The following is a 23,110-nucleotide window of genomic DNA, read 5'->3' on the forward strand; positions in this document are numbered from 1 at the left end:
TGTCATTTGTAATCTGTAAATAGGTATTGCAAACAAACGATCAACCTTGTTAAAGTTTTCTTTTTTTTTTTTTTAAGCAGAAACTCCGTCTCTGTCATTAAAAGTCAATAAGATGTACAGAACAAGGCACCGTGTCGAGGGGCCTTAGATGTTGCTAGAAATACAGATTAGATTAATCTGAATCTGCATTTTTAGTACAGCCACCCACAAGTAAACATGACACTGTATTATAGCATGAAATATTTAATATTTTCTCCTTTTCCCTCTTCTATCTCTCTGTACATGTTCTCCCTCTGTGTGGTTTCATTCTGACGAATAAAAATTGTAACACTGCTTAACGAAACTGAAGTAGGAACACGGATCAGGACTTAATATTCTTATATACATTCAGTTAGGTGCATTATTTGTTATTTTGGTATTTTTAGTATTTAGTATTTTTTTACACAATTTTCTTAATTTTGCCTCTGTACACCACCACAAAGGACTTAAATTGATGCCACCAAGACCTGCATAAAGTTTAGACTTTCAGCTTTAATTCAAGGGGTTTAAAAAAATCTCACATTAACCGTTTAGGAATTTAGTAGTCCCTCATTTTCAGAGACTCAAAAGTAATTTGACAAACCAACGTAATTATAAATATTAGGGCTATTTTTAGTACTTGTTTGAAAATTCTTTGCTGTGAAAGACTGCCTGAAGTTTTGAGCCCCATGGACATCATCAAATCCTGAGTTTCCCCCATTGAGATGCCTTGTCAGGCCTTTACTGCAGCTGCCTTCAGTTGCTGCCTGGTCTGCCTGTCTTTCTGCCCCATAGCTCCGTCTTCAGTAAGTGAAAAGCATGCGCACTTGGGTTAAAGTTAGGTGACTGACTGCCCAGGAAGGATATTCCATTTGTTTGCCCGGAGAAGCTCTTGAGTTGCTTTCGCTGTGTGGGTCATTATTCATCTGTACTTTGAAGCAACATCCTGTCAGTTTTGCAGAATTTGTCTGAATCTGAGCAGATAGTATAGCAGATAGTAATCCCTCCTGCCAGTTCTATCAGCAGTCACATCATCAATAAACACCAGTGACCCAGTTCCAGTGGCATCCATACATGCCCGTGCCATAACACTGCCTCCGCCATGTTTGACAGATGATGTAGTATGCTGTGGATCATGAGGCGTTCCTTTCCCTCTCCATACTCTTCTCTTCCCATCGTTCTGGTACAAGTTAATCTTGGTTTCTTCTGTCCTAAGAATCTTGTTCCAGAACTGGGCAGGCTTTATTAGATGTTTTCGGGCAAACTCCAGTCTGGCCTTTCTGTTCTTGAGTGTTACCAGTGGTTTGAAAATTGTGGTAAAACCCTCTGTATTTACATTAATGAAGGTGTCCTTTTGATTGTGGACTCTGACAGTGATACACCTACCTCCTCCAGACTGTTGTGGACCTGGCTAGATGTCGTGAAGGGTTTTTCTTCACCAAGGAAAGAATTACGCGATCATCAGCTTTAGTTTTCTTCCGTGGTCCTCCAGGCCTTTTGGTGTTGCTGAGCTCACCAGTGCACTCATTCTTTTTAAGAATGAACCAAATTGTTATTTGGCCACTCCTAAAGTTTCTGCCATCTGTCTGATAGGTTTGTTTTGTTTTCCAGCCTAATGATGGCCTCCTTCATTTGCAACGACACCTCTTTGGACCTCATACCGAGAGTTCCCATGAACAGCTACCGAATGCAAATTCAAGACTTGGAATCAACTCCAGACCTTTTATCTGCTTAATTTGCCATGAAATAACTAGTGAACAGGCCACAACTGGCCATGAAACTGAGTCCATTAGTCAGTCAATTACTTTTGAGCCTCTGAAAATGAGACTGTGTATAAGAATGGCTGTAAGTCCTAAATGGTAAAAGTGATGTTTTTGTTGAACCCCTTGAATTAAAACTGAAAGTCTACATTTCAATCACACCTTAATGGCTTCCTTTCATATCCTTTGTGGTGGTGTACAGAGGCAAAAATTACGAGAATCGTGTCGCTATCCAAATACTTATGCGCCCAGATTTGGTTGATCTCAAAATGGCCTCTATTATCACTTTGCCTACAGATAGTTACATGAAGGTTTTAATGAACCACAGCTTCATTAGTCTTCATAGTGGGTGGAACAGTATTCCCAAGATGCAAACTGCCAGAAAAATAGACATTTCTTTGGGCACTTATCAGTGTGTATGACATTACTAATTTCATATTGATAAAGAAATGGCAAGGGGACAAAAAAAACAACAAAACACACACTGTACTCAGCCAGTAACACCCCTTCAGTAACCCTTAAAGCACGCAATGGACTGGAAATGTAGCTGTTTCTTTTGTACATAATTTTATTAAGAAAATAAGTATAAAAATATAAATATAAAACAATATGACTCAGCATTCAAACAGCATGAATTCAGTGTATGACAGTTTTCCTACAACATACACTTTCCATTACATATTACACCTATATGATGAAATGAATTCACAGTTTGACAAATAAACTGCACCAACCATTCACATGAACATTGCTTGTCAAACAAGGATAGCAAATAGTATATAGGATATCCATCATTAAAAACACTCTGTACATTTACAGCATTTAATGGAGTTGGCTGGAAAAGCTGCTTCACTCCTTCCCTCCCCCACCCAAACCCAGTTCAGTGCCATTAAACATTGATAGTATACAATACTACTATCTCTCAGGTCAATTACAAAACACATTGTCCACACCATTGTTCACAAAAAATCCTAAAAGTCAAAGGCATCTTTACTGATTATGACCAAAAAACAGTAAAACGTATTATACTGTATCTCCATTAATGAGAAAATTCACCTCGGTTCAGGTCTTAACTTCCATTTCAGCATCCACACGGGGATTGCAGGAATTTTTGTTTGAGTGTGCGCACGCACGCACACGTGTGAGAATCAAATAGACAACTAGTTAACTAGCAAGCTAGCTAGAAAACTAGACAGATAAACAGATAGATAGCTTGATAGATAGGTAGACAGACGGTCAACTAGCTGGCCAGCTAACTAACTAGACAAAAAGCTGTCTGGCTAGCTAGCTAGATAAACAGAAAAAATGGACATGAATAAAAGAGAGACAGGTCGTTGCTTTGTCTAGGTCTCTCTGTCAGGGCTCTTCCCTATGTACATCTCGGCCAACTTTTTGAATTGTGGTCCCCAGCTGCTGAGGTAATCAAAATCCTGGTCCCCCTCGGTCGCAGCGGACTCCAGTGAACTGAGGGATTCTGCCAGTGACCCACTGCCCTCATAAGCGTATGTGGCCAGGGAGTCATAGGGGGGTGCCGTGGGATCTGAATCGTTCTCCTGAAGCCTCCCATTAATGAAGTCTCTGACATCAGTGTTATCCTTTATAGGTGACGTCCTCCGAAAGGGAAACAGCATTTCGGGTATGATGTCCCTGCGTAGCTTGTTAGCATCCATCACCTCTGGGTTGCGCAGTGTGCCGATATCAAAGGCCTGAGTGTCCTCCTCTCCACCCCCTTCATCGTTGTAGCTGACAACGTTGTCTCTGACATCCTCTTTGGAGATGATCAGAGGCTCCTTCTTCCTCTGCCTCCTCAGGGCAGCAAACAGCACCACGATCACTACACAAAAACAGTGGGAAATACAGAGAGAGAAAGCTCAGCACAAGATGTGTGCCTCCTAACGTGTGTCATGCATTAAGGAGCACAGGGGAGCAAAAGCGCAGAGGGGAAGACACATTTGCTACCAGTGATAAATCCCCAACACTGCCTCAGGCACTCACCTCTTATTATTAAAGATTCAGTGAAAAAGCTTTTTCTTTCTTTTTTCGCTTGAACGTCACATTCAGTGTATAAAAAGCAGGGTGGTTGGAGGATCCTTTTTTTATACTCTCCAGCCCACGACCTCGTATCTCATCTCCTTCGTTCTTTTTCAGCAGTAAAAGACAATCACAGATTGCAGAGTGAGCATGTTTCCAGAGAGTGCCGATGTGTGGCAGCGAGTTGTAAAATAAACTCATAATTCTTCTGCAGAAAAAGAGGAGGCAATCTCTTATTTAGGACAAGCACAAATCCTGCTACACCTGTGCTCCTCTCCTTCTCCCTCCTTTCCCTCCCCCCCCCTACCAGCAGGAACTGTTGTTGTGCGCTTGCCTCCCACCTGGGTGTTAATTACAATGCCTTCAACATGGGTTGGGTGGGGGCGGCTGTTTTTAAAAAGGGTCTTTGCAGACATTTTTGACTGACCAGTGCCACGTTTTTAGACAGCGCGGAGGACTGCAATGAGGAGGACCAGATAGGGAGAGCCGTTCCAGCTCAGCGCCTGCCTGTTGGAGTCAAGCAGAGGTGAATGAGACAGTCTATCAGGGGGGTTCAAGCGCGAAAAGCGTCAGATAATGAGCAGATGTCATGGTATTTTGCTCAAGAGGAGAGCGTGGAATCTAACCTTCAGTACGCTTGATATGTGAGAGAAGATCTGCCCACCACCAGAAACAGAATTCAAAACTTGGAATTAAAACAAGCAGATGGAAGAAAAAGCTGGTGGATACTAATTTGCTTGCATCGGTGGTTTAGTCAGGGTTCGGATCAAATAACACATCCAACTCTCTAAAACAAGAAGGTGGTCCAAATTCAACACGGGGAAAGGGTTAAGCTCTCATGCACAGGGCAGCGCGCGCACGCACGCTGAAATGTAAAACTGCATTGCCCCCAACAGTATGCAAGGACTTCCACATTCACAAGTAAGTCGGACATACTCTTATCAGGTGCTCTGCTTGGCCAAGCAAGGTAATGTTCAGTGACAGTTGAAACCCATTACTTATTGATGTGCCCTTGACCATAAGCACTTCACATTTCTGCTTTTTTGGTAGTTAAAACGACAGGCGCTGTTGCCGTTGTGCCCTGCGCGCTGCCGCATACAACGTTAGATCACAGGGAGGGGCTGACGTGGTGCTCCAGAATGTCAAGAAGTAACATGTGACCTACTTTACCAGAGAGGTACACAAACCATTTTTTTTTTTTTTAAGTGGGTATATTTGCTAATGAATGGAGCTTAGAACCACAGTACCGTTTCCTGAGGGAGTAACTGCTGAATTTAACCAAATATGCAAAGTAACCTGTCATTGATCAGACCTGCTTAAATTACTAATGATCGCGCATATGTTAAGAGGAACCCAACAACTCCTCCTCTAGCTGTTTGCTACAGGCTGTATTACTTAAGATAGACAATTTTTACGATTTCTGCATCAGCTACTTTGCCTCAAATGGCCTGTTTTTAAGTTTCCCTGATAAGTCACCTCTTGTGCTCATGTGAAATAATGACTGTCCTCTGTAGCGTGGTGTGTTTTTCTAGCCCCCCGGGGAGGACATCGAGTTGGATGGTTGGGCGCACGATGTGTCTAATATTAGGCACGTGAGTTCTTCATCTGAATTTGAGAACCCCGTGATAAATATATATTTGAAATAAAGTTTCTGAAGTCGCACAACTTGAAATTTACTTTTGGGAATTTCGCAAAGTGAAATTCAGACCACATGAATTCATAAAAGATGGTTTTTCAAAGTCGAATATTTCAGTGCAATAAATCCAGTGGTGATTAAATTTCAGCACTAAGTATTCAGTGGTGATTGAATTTCAAAATTTGGTTCTCAGTTGCTGGTATAATTCAAATTAGTGTGGCGATGTTTTGTTTCTGCGCAGTCCTTTCAGTGAATTATTTCTAATAACATTAGAGCACTGTTTAAGGGCAACATCTCCTTGCATCAACAACTGCTTGTATTTAGAAGAAAGGAAACCACTTGGTTGAAAACCACTGTACGCTGTGACAAGGTCATTCAGACTTTTTTTTTTTGGATAACTCCTGTCCTACCTGAGAGCTCAGGATGGTGTAATGCTAAAAGGAGAGTTAGTTCTGAGCGTAGCAATGGAGACCACGGGGGACGGATTATACGTATGCTCCCATAGTGCTTGCGCGCCACTGACATTTCTGTGACTTCAAAGTTGGGTTGGATCTCTGTTTCGGAAAAATTCTCTTTGACATCGACGTGTTTGATATCGCGGGGATTTTATCACCGTCTTCGGAGTTGATTTAAAAAAACAAAAAAACGACTGTTAGCTAAATACCATCCCTAACCAACAAGCGTCGCATGATTAACGGAAGGGTTCCCACATACATGGTCACATACACATTCTTACACACGAGAGGACTTACTGAGGAGAATGATGACACAGAGCAGTATGGCCACCAGAGCTCCAGTTGTGAGACCATCTGAGAAAGGCAGGACCTCGGGGTTACATGACTGCATGTTTCCACGGCTGTCACAAGCGCACACACGCACGATCAGCGTGCTGGTGCTGCTCTGAATGGGGTAGTCGTTGTCAGAGATCACGACGGGCAGGAAGTACATGCTCATCTCGCGGCGGCTGAAACCCCCCCTCCGCGTCAGGATATTGGCCGTGTTATCTGCGGAAAGAGGCAAATGGGCGAGGCTCGTCAGTGACGAGGCGTTTCGGTTAGCCAGATGATCTTACAGGAAAGAACTGCAAGTTTTACTTCCTTTTCACTCTGTCCTGTGAGAGAGACATACCGTAATACATTTACAGGGCCATTTAGAATTACTGAGGTGTCTAAATAACAATTTCAAACAAAACACCAAGCACATTAATGATTCCTAAAACAAAAAGACTTTATCCTTCAAAAATAAATTCAAACACTGCTTAATTAACAATTATATAGTATTCCTCATCATAGAAAGACAATAGCAATGCAGTTACGCATGGCAACGCTTTCTTGCAAAACTAATTAAACTCCAAACTTTGTGAAAATTCCACTCAGAGTGGAATTCCCGGTCTTGATCACGAGTCTTTTTCATTCTGTCTACCGCAACAGTTTTAATTACTATTTACTCTGAATCAATGCTAAAACTTGGCCTATGCATGCTGAAGCAGTTAGACTAAATAAAAAGGGAATATACAGACCCAGCGGCTGAAGTTTCCCAACCTGCTACTACAAGCTTCCTCAACTACCACTGCATTTCGCTCTCCCTGAGACAGCTTGTTTTGACAACAACAGTGTGAGCAGTACCACCTTCTTTCGGTAACAAATATCTTCCGTTGCGTGACAGCAAAACAAAAAAATCATGTCTGTAACACAATGCATGATAGATGTGGGATGGCTGCCTGAAGGCTGACTCTCACAATGGCTCCACTGTAAATGAAATTTCGCCGAAGATCTCTAGAGCTCACCGGGAAAGGAAACCGACATTACAGTGTCAATCAAAAGACTAAAATAACACAGTGGAAATATATCATTCTTCTTGGCAAATATACTGAATACATTCGGTTCCGATCTGTGACTATCTGCATTTTTTCCAAATCAAACAGGAATGAAGACTTAAGGCTTACTATTTTAAAGTTTTATTATAACATGCATAGAGAAGCCTTTACATTAGTTCGGGGGTGGTAAAATGCATATCTTACCTTCCCTGTCAACGATGGTGAAGTTTGGGTTGGTGGCGCTTACACTAAAGACAAACTTGTGTCCAACAAGGGGTTCGTCGGTGTCAACGGCGCTTATTGTCTGAATCAGCTGGGAAGGACAGAACAAAGTATGAGAGAGGAACAGAAAAGAAAACACAGGAAAGCTCACAGTTCTTCTTTGCAGGGAAATCTAAAGGCATCTAATCTAAAACACACGACGCTGGTACCAAGAAGAGAGATCATATCTCCCCTGTACTGGCCTTCCTCACTGGTTACCAGTGAAGTTCAGAATTGATTTTAAGATTCTTTTATTTGATTTTTTTAAAGCACTGCATGGACTGGCACCAGGTTATATCTCTGAAGTGCTCGTCCCCTAGTCCACCTCCAGACCCCTTAGATGTGCTGACCAATCACTGCTCTCCACTCAATATTAGATCTCCACCCTCCATTGATACGAGCCGTCTAAAGTCCCATGCCTTTCCATTAGCCTTTCAGTAGCCATGAGGACAACTGACCACACTCTTTTGTTTGTTTGTTCTGTTTTTGTACTTGTTCTCTGTGCAGTGCTTTTATGAATTTACTTGTGTCCTCTTTTTTATGTCGGTGTTTTTATTTGATCATTCCAGTGTTTTACTTGAATGTAATCACCCATCAGATAATCGCATCATTCAATTTCTCTGTAAAACACTTTGGTCAGCGTTTGTTTTTGTTTTTTTTCTTTTTTTAATGTTCACTACAAATACACTGGTTTGACTTGACAAAGCAAAGTGGTTTCCTGTACTAGTTTTCATTACATTCAAATCGTTTTTTTCTGCATTACAGTTTATTTCGTTCCTAAGGAAGACTACACATTAGAACATCACTGTTGCAAAAACAGAACAAAAAACATTCACTGAGAAAAAAACTGAGGCCAATGATATACATACCAGACTAATCTGTAATTAGTGAGTGAGTGTTAAGATAATTAAGGGATTTGCTGTCTCTTGAAACTCCAAAACAATGAACACATGTGGCTCTAGTGTGAATGATGGCTTTGTAAGTATGCAATATGCACGTGGAGTGTGTCCAGTGTGGACACGGAAACTTCTTCTGAAAATGTCAGGCAGTGACTGGTGGATGACTCCTCCCTCGGTTAAACCGTCCGGGTCGTTCCTCTAGATCTCCTCGGACCAGAGCATCATGTTAACCACATGTTACGAGCTTCAAGTCCATTTATATATATATATATATATGGATTTCTGGTGATTCCACACACACAGCATACTGTGTCCCTCTGTACTCTGACTCTGATGAAATTTTCAAAAATGACCTAAAGTCAGGAATCCCTACTCTTCCCCGTGTGCTCACCGTGGATGCTCTTCATTTTGTTTTTCCATCATTCGTACTGATTCAAGCAACCTTACATTGCAGATAGATTATTACTGTCATCGCAATATGAATGAACAGTGCACAACATTATGACTGCATAATTACTGTATGAAGCAGTCTATCAGACCCAAATGATTTCTATGGTATGCCTGATAATTAAGCAACATAATGATTAACGGTCTATATAGATATCTTGAAACATTGGTGTTACCGTGCCACCATCTATGAATTTGTCACCTGAATAAATTTGAACCTGATGCTTAAATGATGACTGTTAATTTAAAAAATGCTTATTGAGATATTTCAAAAGGTGAGATCGTGAGTTGTAAGCACCTGTCCTGCTTTGACGTTCTCACAGACAAACGTGTCGTAAGACATTGCAAACTCAGGGGCGTTGTCATTGACGTCTAACACCTTGATGAACACGGGCACTCGCGTAGTCTGACGCGGATTGTCTGAAATAAATGAATACGTAAGGTCAGCATGGAGTCAACCACAACAAACAAACTAAACAAAAATCACGATAAAGGTCATCCAAAGTCACAGATTGGTGTGACATAAGTTACAAAACTGTTTCGGAAACCGAAACGCCAATTACTTATTTCAGTGGCCACCACAGAGATGTTGTGCCATTTGGACATTTCTCTGTCCAGTGCTTTCAGTGTCGTGATGGTGCCATTCACAGAGTCAATGTTGAACAGCCTCTCCAGATCTGTATGCCGATCAATGGAGTATCTGGAAGAATAACACAACACACATGACTCCTGAAGAACTGCAAACAGTGCACAGTGTGTTTTTACCTGTCTTGTATCGGCGTTGGACATTTGCATACAGGTAATATTGCTCATAAAATTCAGTGCGGTTTTGAGCCGTTCTGATTGCACAGATCTGTCTCCAGACACTAAAATACTTCTTAACTTCATAAAGGTGTGTTTTACACAGCACAAAACTGGTTTTCAAAAGAGAATATATTCTCTCCGTCGTCAAAAGATGATACGTCTTTCATCGTGCCTGCTCATTCGTCTTAGTCAACTTTCATATTCCAGGGAAATTTGAATACGCAACACAATACGCCATGTGGCATGGGCCGAGAGTGGCATATCTCTGTGTCAGAGGCGGGCGGGCGCCATATGTGTGGAATGGCGGCACTGAGCTCCGCGAATCAATACATCAAATTAGGCTTTTTCGCTTTGACTTTGTGCAGTGCCACAGAGGGCTTACATAACTCCGGGAAATAAACAGTGTCTGTATTCACTTCACAGGGCCGCCGCCATCTTCCACTGGGAAATCACCAGGAGGGACCCATGAATAATACCCCCCCCCCCCTCCACACTGACACATGGCTAGGCTGATGGATTAGATTTAGCCACGTGGGCACATTTTTGTCCTCACTAAAAACCTGACAAGTGGCTATTTAATGTTTCTACCATGTGTTGCGTGTTTTCTTATGGATTTTATACTAGTTTAATTAAAGGCTGGAACAATGAGTTTTGAAACAATCAAATTTCCACAATGAGGCGTTGCACTCACTCGGTCGCTGAGTAAATCTTTGCTTAATGGGACATTGACTAACTTCTATGTTGACCAAATTGTGAGTACTCAGTTCCTAAGGAGAGTGAATTTGTTGCGAAAAGATAGAAAAGAGATTTTGGCATTGGGCTCTAACAGTCTGGCGCTGTTTAAGGTCTAGGCACTTCTTGCTGGTCTCTTGTAGCGTACTTGACTGGCTTGTTGTCAGCATCGGGGTCCCTGGCCGACACCACACCGACGAAGCTGCCAGCAGCCGTGTCCTCGTGCACCTCTATGATGTAAGGGTTCCTGGTGAAAACCGGGGGCTCATCCACATCCTCTACTGTTACCTTGACCGTGGCGTAGTCTTTGAATTGCAAACCGTGGATGAACCTTGCATCTAAGTAGGTGTTTTTCACCTCCACTCTGAACTCGTAGTCCCTCTTACTTTCATAATCCAGTGCCTAGAGATGAAAGAGCATCAGATGTCAAGCTGTAGACATTTCCATAAAAAAAGTAAAAAAAAAAAAACAGTCATCCTCCAGGATTTTGATAGACAATTTATTCCATTTAATTTTTCTGCCTTTATCTTTTTCGTATTCTAAATTCTAAGTTACAAATCCAAGTGAGGAATACTGATCTGGAAGGTCTTAGGGGAAAACTAAAAAGAGTTTCTAGCAAAAGACTATTTTATATTATTCATTTCACAGGCTTAGGGTATCTGATCTTACATTGCAGTTCAAAAATAAATTCTGTCCTCTTACTTACATGAATAAACGTTATCGGGGGCTGTTTCTAATCTGAAACTGTGCTATTCTGTCCTTCCATTGAAGTAAAATGTACATATTAAAACAAGATAAAAAAAGGGTGCTCAAATTTAATTTAAACTAAAACATACAGTAAAACTTGAGCAGTGAAGAGGAGCTTCTAAAGTTCATTCTTTATCCTTTTAGGTTAAATAATGAGTAACTTCAATCTGGTGCAAGTTACACATCTTTTGTCTTTTTATCATATTTCTCACAAACGTTTTAAAACAAATCTTCCAGGAATTACTTGATGTATTAGTTAAAATGTATTTTACTTAAAGACTTTCCTTCAAACACACTAGCACTTCTTGAAGACTGAAAGGGTCGTCATTACTGTTGTATGTTGTGTTGTAGAGGTGTTTTTATCAGATTGCATAGTCATTATCAATCGAGTAATAGTTATACATGACTGTTTGATGCTGGTTGCAGACTACAAAGCATGATACAGTTAACGCACATAAAAGAAGGTTGTACATCACCTCAAAGGAAAACGAAATACGACACAAAAATTACTTTACCTCTTTGATTATGATGACTCCCTCTTGTGTGGATTGGTCAGTGATAATGTTGAATGTGTCATGACCTCCGACAATACTGTACTCCATCTCAGCGTTACGGCCAACATCGGGATCGTCAGCCTTAATTCGGCCAATGGCGCCTCCGATCTCCGTCGACTCCACAGCAGTCACGCGAAAGGAATCTATACGTGACATAGAGTGAAACACATTTATTACAGTCTCGTTTGTGTGTACGGTTTTGTACATTTGTCTTTACCTCACAGATTTGGGACAAAAGTTCGCTCGTATTTAAAAGCCTATCGGGAATCAACACCAAGTACGGAGAAATGGCCTCTTACGGTTAGCGAAGCGTGGCGGGCTGTCGTTCACGTCGGACAGGGTGATGTTGACCGTAGTGGTTCCTGAAAGCCCACCCATCTGTCCCGCCATGTCTTTAGCCTGGATCACAACCTGGTAGTTTTCCTTGAGTTCTCTATCCATGCCAGGCAGGGCTGTTTTGATGGTGCCTTGAAAAAAATAACATCCTTTCCACCACTTATTCCAGTTCAAAGGAAAACTTCATTTTTGGGAATTTATTTGCTGTCTTGCTCCAAATTTGATTACATTAAGATCAATTCCATCTCTGTTCTCAACCATGTCTCCAAGAAAATTACATTTATATGTACTACTAAATTGTTTTGCCAGTTATGTTTTGAGAGGAAATGTAATATCTGATCGGATTATGTTCCCATCAACGTTTTTCTGGTGTCTACATTAATGTACCACATGCAAGCCGTAGTAGGTGGTCAGGGTGGATGGTGGACATACTAAGTTGAGGACTTCCTGAGTCCCGCGTGTGGTTACGTTTAAACAACAAAAACCCCTAATTGATATTGATTAAAATAAACACAGTCTGTCTCATCTTTTAGAGTCACTTTGACTTGTTCAATTTCTAACTGAAGACCACAATCTTTACCTCACTTTATCCAACTGGTGTGAGTGCACCTAAACGTACCATTTTGAGTTGAAAATTTTGCAACTCGGCAGATTCATCAACTAACTGCATTTCCTCATTATGTTCATTGAAAAGTGTAATCCAGGTGCCATTACGTTTCGTACAAAACATATTTGCCGTTGAAATCGGAGAAGACTATGGCTGCATGTATCTGGAGCTCAGCTGTTTTATGGCCAACAGAAACAGAGTCACTGCATGTGCTCACTGTTTTTTCAAACCACGTTATCCTTTCCATTCTTTCCGCACTAAATGAACACATCCGACGTGTCAATAAGACAGTTTTTCAATCTTTTGGAATTTGTCATTGATGGAGACAGGCTAACTGTTTTCCCCGACTTCCAGCTAAGAACCTCACAGAAGTACCTCTGTATCGAACCCCCGGGATGATGAGATAAATTTGACATTATTAATCTCCTTTACCTCCTGATGGAATGGCAGATGTTGTAAACTTACTCCACAAAATGTCAGATACTACTTAAATGTAATTGTAGACATGGCTTATTGATGAGTGGCTTCTTACATGGTTTTTTATTGAGATGTTATAACTGCAAGCACCACAGTCTTGTTGAAAAGGTTCAGCTCTTCATATTTTATTCACTCAATTGTTGAAAGATATACTTTTCAGCCAAATGAAAACAACAGAATTTGAAATTTAAGCTGTAATTAGTCATCTCAATATGTGGTGAAATTTCAAGTGAAATCTTGTGTTTTACAGGAGCAGTAGCACTGACAGGCGGATCCTAAGTCATCTTGTTTATTCTCACAAACACTTACCCGAGCAGCACGAGAGATCTGTTTATAGACTTGCGTGACATTAGAAACTGCATCCAAGAAATCTTGCTGAGTTTGGCTTACCATTTTCGGAATCCACAGAGAAATACGGTTGTCCCTGTAGAATGCTATACACAAGCTTGGCACTGTTCCCGTACGTTTGATCGTCAGCATCAGTGGCAGTAACGGTGACAACAGATGTACCTGCAAATAGAACGCGCAAAGTCAGTTTTAGAGCCAAAGCGGTGATACCGAACGTATTGAGTCAAGACGCGGTCAAGTAACTGACTCAACATGGTTTTATTTGCTTCCCCTTCATATGGAGAGAATTTGTTATAAACCTACCAGCACTTTTCAGCAATGTCATACTGCCAGATTTAATGCCTGCTGTGCCCTAGTAGTACTTGTGTTTTACCAGTAGCCAGTGACTAATGTCTAATTTTCATGTCAAACAGCAGGGGCCTGGGAAAACTCAAATTAGTTGGCTCCAAAGAGGCACTGACATCTCAGTAAAATCAATCAGGAACATAGCCTTACAAGTCATTTCTTCCCGTTTTAAAGAAACAACAAGGTAGTTGCTGCAGCTGCGAAACTGTGAAACAAATGTGACAGGCTTGCAGACTGCGGCTGGATCTCTTCTGGCGCCTCAGTGAAAATCACTGCTTTGATTGAAAAGCCTTGATTGATTTGATTGAAAGTGTTTTTCAGCAATATAAAACTGTATCACGGGGACCTCTATACGTAGAGATGCCCAGCTTCCACAATTGAGCGATAGGTGCATGAATACGTGTTACTCGTTTGCTAAATGTCAATGAACATTTACGCCTAGAAAGAGTTCAGTCCTCGCAGATATCCTCTCATTGAAGTCACTTCCATATAAAGTCCCGCGTAATCAACCCCAGCATTTCAATAATGCCACTTGCAAATACTGTCCTCGACATTCAGGGGACCTCTGCTGTGCCCTGTTTGGGTCAGACTGTCTCCGAGCATACTTATGTACCCTTGAACATCTGTCCCACTTAGTCCCAGCACTGATAGCATTAAAGGGAGCTCCTGATTTTTCATGGATGGCTGGCTTGATTAACCAGTGTGTTCAGTCTGACCATAGAAGGCAGTTTATTAGTTCGGAGACGAGCAGCGGTGACCCTGAGCCACCTTTCGCCAGTATCCATGCGGCTGAGAAATGCAAGAACAGTGCATTATGAATTCCAAGTAGGACATTGTTATTTGTCATACAGACAATTGGGTTTTGATTTAGCCTTGATTGCTCCTGCGTATTAATTTGTGGTTGCATAATTGAGGATTGATTTCAAGTTGCATGCATTATTTTCATAAGCTTTGTTTATAGTCATGCCAATTGGTTTATTTATATTACTTGAATGGAATCAACTACAGGGCAATGAAGCAAGTCCTTAATTGGAAAGAATGTGACAATATAAACTTTCAATATTTCTACTGCCTATTTAAAATGGGAAATGGTATTACTTGTTATGAATGCCCAATGATCCTGACTAAACAAAGAAGAATCACAAAAACAGCAAACAACTTTGAAAAAATACAGCATCACATTAGGGCCAGTCCAGCTGACTAATGAACAAAACTGTTCACAGTGTTTTACTTTTTTTCTGCATTGCCTGTAAAGCGTGCCTTGTAAAATTGTGTTAAAAACATAAATAAGAACCAATGCTTCTCTGATTATTTTCTCAATTTATTGTTAAATTCTTTGGTCTATGGAAAAAAAAAAAAAGCAAATGTCCAATAAAGTTTGCTAGGACACAAGGTGACTTCTTCAAAATGCATATTTTGTCCAACTAACAGTCCAATGAACAGTTTATGGTGATATAAAACAGATTGAAGAAGCAGATCTTCACATTTGGCAAGCTGGAACCAGTGAATATTTGGTATTTTTGCTTGTGAAATCACTGAAATGATTAATCGATTATCGAAAATAGTAGGCTAGTAATTTTTGTCGATCTACTTAGTTGAACGCTTGATCAATCCACTAATCCATTCTGCTCTGAAATAAAAGCAAACCATAACTTACCAACTTCGGACATTTCAGGGACACTGGCGAAGTAGATGTCCTTTGCAAACTTTGGTTCATTGTCATTGATGTCATGAATTTTTATATTAAATTCAGTGTCGGGCTCCAGCTCTGCATTAGTGTTTCTATCCAGAACCTTGGCGTGGAGCGTGTACATAGCTTTATCTTCCCTGTCCAACTTCTTGGTGGCGTGGATATCCCCGGACTTCTCATCGATCAGGAACAGGGTGCCTGCCCCGTCCCCAGTCAGGACGTACTTCACGTTGCCGTCACCTTTGTCCATGTTGGAGTGCAGCTGAAAATTAGAAATAGGCATTTTATACATGGGAACAAACGTGAAATGCAGTGATCTTACACGAACTATTGTACACTTTTCCGCCACTCACTTCAGACTTACAAGAAAACGCAGGATGTGATCTGTGTTTTGTGATCTTTTAACTCCCCTACTGTCTTCACACATCTCTGAGGTTGGCCAGTTGAGCTTCCTTTTTAATCATTTATGTATTCTTCTCCTATCAAACGTAATTGACTCGACCCGACTGGCCTTGTGTTTTGCTTCAGATTTTATTTAAATTATCCAAGTGCCAAAGTTACCAACACGTGCGCTCAGGTTCACTTACTGAACATGCAGTAAAGAAACAATATATGCTGCATGGGTTTCTTGGGAATTAATACGATTAATATACTATTTGGCTAAGGGGACTTCAGCTACATCTAAATCATAGTCTAGATGTATTAAAAAAAAAAGGAAAAAAGAAATTGTGACACTGCTGTGAACAGTGGTGTAAACCCGCTGAGGAATCTGTTTGTGTCTCAGAACAGAACAGTGCCTTGGCACCCACGGTGTCAAGTGGGACACTACTCCATTACTCCGGATCAAATTAGTCTTAGATTTTTCTTCCAAATTGCGCTTTTGAAAAATGACGAAAACGTGACCTACAGCAACAATTGCTAAAATTAGTCACCTCTGACCTATCCATCACCTTGGAGCGGCCCTGAGTGTCACGGAGGAGTAATGGTGGCGTACTGTAACAGACACTTGGCTCAAGCTCATTACTGTACCGGGTCTGTCAGCAGATATATTTAGAGCACTATCTCATGGGTTCACATTTTAAATGACAAGTAGTTAGGGACACAGAATGTACGTCGGTAACTTATTAATATTAATGTCTGCATGCTGTGAGGAAACTAATTATTTTTTTCCTGCGGTTGGAAGAGTGATGTCAACAGTACAACTTTGGATGGAAATCAGGAATGTATTGCCAGAGTGCTAGCTTTTCTCAGGCAGAATTAAAAAAAAAAAAAAAAAAAAAAAAAATGGAGATGCATGTGGAAACAAGATGCTGTCAAGTTCAAATGAGCAATATGCACAGTATGTGGCATTGTTTGAAAAATATTTTCATGCATATGAACTCCATTATTGAAAGTCTATTAAATAGGATTATCAGTCAGTCGGCTTGAATTTTCACATAGATTTGTGTACTGGGACAGCCAATTCATTGTTTGAGAATATGAATTCTCTCCTGAGCTGTAGACCAGCGAACCAAGGATGCATGACGTGTCATGGATGTGGAGGCTGCAGCTGCAGTTGACTATGAATGACAGGCTAATTTAGGCAAACAGGAGAGTGTTTGTATGAATTTTTGTATTTAAATGGCCTTTACATCTGCAGCACGTGCAATTTATTCCCCCGGGGTTAAAAATATATATATATGTCTGTATAATGGCACGTCACCTTTTCTCTACACGGAAATTCGGCGTCTGTGTAGAGATATATTGAGTGTAGGATGCATTAGGACATGCTCACTAAGCAATGCTGAGCTCCTCTGCAGCATAAGAACATATTTCATTACTGGTATTCAGAACGGCGACTGTTCAAACACACTGCTGTGCTTTCAGTGTAATAATTAGGCCAATACAATCTCAGGCCATGTCTCACACCGCACGAATGGCATTTCTTATGAAGCTTTTAAACGTGTACTCCAGGAGCTTTCATCCGATTATTGCCATATTCACTTGTTTGTGAATCCTTTCGAAAAGGGGAGCCATCAGAGGAGCCTGCAACCTATGCAGCCGGCTGTCTACAGGATAATAGGAACTTTACATGCCTTTGCAGAACCTCGTGGTATGTATTTTCCGTGTTTTCCCTCAGTCTCTGTGGGAGCATCCAAACCCTTTAGCGCGTGCACTTTTGTTAATTAATGGCTGTCTAACGTCAGCCTCCCAATCATATGGGTAAACAGACCTTCTCCCTATGGCCATATTTATTTCTTACTGAGTAGTAGTGCAAATAAGGAGGGATTATGCATACGTAAGCAATGTTGTACCAACTTATTAAGAGAATACATTCCATCTAAAAATAATAATGCATCCTGCCCATACAGTTTCATGAGGCCCTTTGCCATCAACGTGGGTATTTAAGATCTGACGTCAGCAGGAATGTCCGGTAGCAACAGTATCAACTGTATCTATCCGACGCAGTGACTCACAGTGTAGAAATCCAGCCACACACATACCAGAGGTGATCTTTCGCGTGCTGAAGCGCACTAAAATTTGCATCTAACACGTAGAGTAAACACAGTGCATCTAGTGCAGCTAGAAGAATAGCGGCACTTATACTCTGGCGTTTACGCAAACAAAATCAAATGTTAGCACTACCTCGCTATATTTACAGGGGTTTAGAGGCTCTCCTTTCAAGGCCGCGCCGCACAAACACAGCCTTTTCAAGGCCTTACGACAGAAGCACAGAAGAGAGCCTTGATGAGTTAAATCGCCTTGCACAAACACTGAGGAATTGTCAGGAAAGCAGCAAAATCATTGGCAATTCTTGTCAGGTCTCTGGTAGGCATTACTCGGTGCTGCAAAGAGGAGATAGCAAAATAGAGCGCAGAATGGATACAGAATAATTACTCTTTCGCCATCTCCTCGTCTTTCTCCTAAAACAAGGACAAAAATGATTTACTATTGGAGCGCTGTACTATTATATGTCTTATGTAGGTTAAAGTTACAGTTTACGGTGTCTGTTGTGTGTGCTTTGTGCTTTCTCCTTGCTTTCATTCAAGTTCTATAAAATTACTGCACGGAAGTACGGAACGAGAGCGTGCGGAAATCTCAAGGATACTTATTGGCAAAATATTAACACAACAAAGCGAGCTACCTTGAATATTCAAATTCAGGGGGAGCACATTTTGTTTACAAGGCACAAGACAATGCAATGTACCGAGAATTTAATAGGATTTTGCTCACTTCAAAGACACCACTCCAGTACCCCGGAATCCAAAGTTTGGTGGTTGTATTGCTCAGCATTGCAAGTGTTCACACTTCACAGCCCTGCTTAAGAAGTAGGGCACCGCAGCTGCACACAGTGAGCGCTCACACTCATTAATGGCTGCGTGAAAGTCAGTTAAAATGAGATTTGAGGGTTTTTTTTTTTTTTTTTTTGCTTAATACACGAACAGCCACTGCATAGTATATTTACAATCACAAAATATACTCGGCTTTTTTTCAGTGTTGACAATTGCTGCTGAGCCTCACTTTTACCAGTGCACTTTTTTTATTTTATTTTCCTATATCACTCTGTGAGGTATCAGTCAGCAGCACTCGGTTTGTAAGCCTCAAAGCAGCACGTCCCTTGAATACCTCGATAAGCTATGCGAGCCGCATGTATTTCATAGCGGAGCTACAGTGGTGCGCCGCTTCCTTCTGAGCGAGGCCTACGAGAGTGTGACTGCTCTTTACATCCAATTTGATTGCCCCTAATCAAAAAATCAACCTCAAGTGACAGCTAGTGAGTGTGTGTGGGTTGATTGGGAGAGGTTTGATTGAATGTGAAATAAACAAGGTCTCCCACAGTGCTTTGCAAAGACCATTAAATGATCTTTATGAGGGCAACCATCAAGGGTTTGATGGCTTTGTGCTGGGCATTAAAGTGCCTTTTGCGATTGGTCTCGGTTCTCCGTCTCTTTCTCTTGCTCTCCCTCATTCCTTCAATTTATCTGTCTGTCTGCCTCTCTAACTGTCTATCTGTATCTGAATATGTCTTTCTGTTATTGTGTCTTTCTATCCCTCATCGCCCTATCTGTCTAGCTTTCTTTTGTCTGCTCTCTATTTACCTGTCGTTATGTCTATTAGGGTCCCAGCTAATGGTTATTTTCATCATCGATTGATTTTCCAATTATGTTCGCGGTGAATCGATAAATCATTTTGTTTGCAAAAATGTCTCAAAAAAAAAATGCCTGTCATTATTTCTTGGAGCCTAATATGATGTTTTCAGATTGATTTTTTTTTTTTTTTTTTTTTTTCCCCCTAACCAACAGGCAACAACTAAATAGTTTTCTTAATATATGAACCAGCAACAAGCAGCATGTCACACTATTTATGAAGCTGATAAAATATGCCCCCCCTCTCCCTCTTTTTTAGGGACTGTTTATCAAAATAGTTGACTATTAATTTTAATTTTCAGACTAATAGTTGCAGCTCCAATATGTATTGTTATTTTTCTGTTTATCTATGTATATGTCTGTCCTACTTTCTACTGCTCTGGTTATCTGTCTGTCAAATAACTCTTTATCTGTCTTTCCATCATACAACTTTTTTTCTATTTATCATCCATCTTGTAAGTTGTCTTTAGGGCTGCATTTAATTATTATTTTAGCAGTGATTAATCTGCAACTTATTTTCTCCAATAATTGGTTAATCGTTTAGTCTTTGAAATGTTAGTAAAGAATAGTAAAAAAAAATGTACATATGATTCACGTTTTCTTAAAGGCCACAGAAACGTCTTCTGTTTGATTGTTTTGTGTGAAACCTTAAGATATTCAATTTACTGTCATAAATATCAACAGACAACAACAAATTATCACAGTTTAGAAGCTGGGCCCAAAGAATGTTTGATACTTTAGCTTGGGAAAAAAAAAAAAAATCGATTATCAAAACAGTTGCCGATTAAGTTTCTGTTGATGGGCTAATCGATTAATCGACTAGTCATTGCCGATCTACTTGTTTTCTGTCTATCCAACCAGCCAATCACAGTCTGTCTCCTTATGTAAAGCTCCAAAGTCACGCTGATGGAATTAGCGATACAGCTCGCCCACAGCCCCTGCTCTGAAACATATCGGCGGTATGTGGCTGCCCTGTTTCCCCCCCCCTCGGTAACGTATCACGGCCTCGTGTTTTTCTGACAGTTTAATAGCAAATGATATTGGACACAGAAACAGTGGAGAGCTGGTGAATGTGAGTGCTGTCATGCCACAAACGTTGGGTGCTAGAAAAGCATCAAAGAGTCGAGTAGAAGCCACATTGCTCCAGTCACTGACATATCAATGGATGGCCCCATTTATAGTTAGCATTTGCTTTGCTGCTTCATCATATAACACAACATGGTGAATTTCATTGGTCTTCTTGAGTGATATGTTTTCTGCTTCCTCTTCTTCTCTCCCTATTCCATTTATTTTTGCTGTTCCCTTGTTTCTGCAAAAGAAGTTGTCATATCCCCCTACTCAACCTCGCACAAGACACTTGTTTACTCCAGAGAATGAGGTGTGAGATGAAAGCCAGCTTCCTCTGAGAAAATTGGCTGTCGACAGTCACCTCATTTCCCTCCCTCGAGTTGATAACTGTAGCGTTCCCCATCACACCTGTCTTTACAGTGCTAGCACGGGTGAGCTGACAAGAGCCTCTCTGATCTGGGTGGTTAGGGAGGAGGAGCATTGTCCCGAAACTCTCCTTTTTTGTGATTCCTACCGGGGGGGGTCTTGCAAGAGCTGTGGTTTTCGAATTTGGTCTCCAAACCTCTCTTCTGACATCTCATGCCCGTTTCCAGGCAGACTCGTCTGAGCATTGACCTGATGGGCTGAATCTGTACTTATATATATATATTAACTTTTTAAAATTTTTAAATTTAAATTTTTTTTAATAAAGATTCGTGGAATTGCAGTATTTGGCAAATGTCTATATAGTGTACATACATACATATACAAAATTACATGTTGGTCCTTAAGGTTATTTCATTTAATTTTATTATTTTATTTTTATTTTTTAGAAAAAAAAGTGTCTGTTTGATTTCAATTGCTGAACAATAGGTGTCACTGTCTGCTTATTTCATTTCTGGTATTTTATCTCCGCCATGGGTCACAGAGCCCATAAAATCTCTCTTAAGGGGTCATTTTGGAACGAAGCGGTCTAAGTCCATTTCTTTGATGGCCCCGGTGTTGAATAGGGGGGGGACTTGCCAGCAGGAAGTTTCAGCTCAATTACCCCTGAGTCATGTACCTTTTGGTATTGTTGACTGAATTGAGCAGTGATTATGATTTGTGAATGCTGAAAATGATGTCATTTTAGCTTAAAAAAAAAAAAAAAAAACACAACAAGTGGCTTTTTTATCATTAAGATATTCTTATTACATTGCTGGCATGTGCCAGACAAGAAATCAGTGGAATTTAAAGTCTAGACATAATAGTATGATTTTCACCGAACAAACAATGTGATTTAAAAAAAAAAAAAAAAAAAAAAGTACTGTTCAAACTGAGAGAGACTGGAGGCAAAGGGAGCAGTTTGAGTGCACTTGCTGTGTATCTGACAGCTCCAGTTAACTGCGCCTGTAACAGCCCAGATTTCTGGCAGCCCATTCGTCTTCAGCCAATTACATCAAACACCGCTTCAACAAGCTAAACCTTCCGCAATTAGTCTGCAGACAATGTGTTTGGACACGTTACCTTGCCGACATATTGATGGTCGTTTCCTGCGTATTCCTCGAGCAGAAAGAATTGATTCCACATCCATCCACGTTTGGACCGCTGGAGAATCCTCCCATCGCTCTCCTCCATCCCAAACAGATTCCCAATATTTCCAGGTTTGAAAGGCAGGGCAGCACTGGGCCACGGGACAGAGAGCACCAGGAGGAGCAGAACCGGATTGGTAATCATGGTATCCAGTCGGCTGGGAATTGTCCTGGATGACTTCTGAATTACGGTAATAAGCTTCTGATAGGATGAACACTAGAAGGCAGTGTCATCAGAACAGACATTGTATTCCTCTCTTTGATGTCCTTTAGATCCCTGTGAAAAGAAGAAACTTTAGTCGAGAAGCACTTTAATGTCACTTATGTATTTCTTTAGCAATAGGCTTTAAATCCCGAGAGAGTAGAAGAACCCCTGAAATAGCATGCGAGACTACAAGAGGGCAGCACTCAACGCAGACGGGGGGGGCTCAGTGCAGATTTACTGAACGCTGTGGGTTTTCTTTCAGTTCGTGCTATGCCAGGGCCAGCAGCTAAGTATCCAATCAGCACGCATGCAGATTCCTCCTCTACACATTGTGTGAGTTAGTTATAATTCAGTGGTGGTCGTTGTCTAAGACCAGTGAATTAAAATGTAGTGTTTTTAAAAGGGGGAAAAAAAAAAAAAAAAAATACAAATCGACATTATAAAACTTTTCAAACCCGGTTTAGAAAATTGTTTCCCTTCATTTTTTTTTTTTTTCTCCACTAAATGTAAATAATTCAACAATAATAAGAGTGTCAACAAAACAAAGAGGACTCATTAGAAAAACTTGTAAGGAACTGAAAATGAAATGGCTGAGGGAAATTAAAAAAGACATTAAAAGGAAAGATTGCTCATAAATATATTCGAGAAACTG

At 40.7% G+C, this 23,110-nt stretch overlaps 1 protein-coding gene and 1 long non-coding RNA gene across 2 annotated transcripts in view; one reads left to right on the forward strand and one right to left on the reverse strand.

The window, feature by feature from the left end:
* Positions 1–23,110, forward strand: part of LOC120789716 — a 306,378-nt gene that overhangs the window by 142,367 nt on the left and 140,901 nt on the right. The gene's annotated exons all lie outside the window — the stretch shown is intronic.
* cdh10a (cadherin 10, type 2a (T2-cadherin)) lies at positions 3,122–22,398 on the reverse strand. Its single transcript, XM_040126645.1, has 11 exons — positions 22,189–22,398; positions 15,476–15,770; positions 13,516–13,635; positions 12,005–12,172; positions 11,667–11,848; positions 10,553–10,806; positions 9,432–9,568; positions 9,167–9,288; positions 7,466–7,574; positions 6,198–6,449; positions 3,122–3,612 (listed from the first exon to the last, which is right to left on the reverse strand). The coding sequence occupies exons 1-11, from the start codon at positions 22,396–22,398 to the stop codon at positions 3,122–3,124; spliced, it is 2,340 nt and encodes a 779-aa protein (XP_039982579.1).

Source organism: Xiphias gladius, chromosome 5, assembly GCF_016859285.1.
Source record: "Xiphias gladius isolate SHS-SW01 ecotype Sanya breed wild chromosome 5, ASM1685928v1, whole genome shotgun sequence".
NCBI lineage: Eukaryota > Metazoa > Chordata > Actinopteri > Istiophoriformes > Xiphiidae > Xiphias > Xiphias gladius.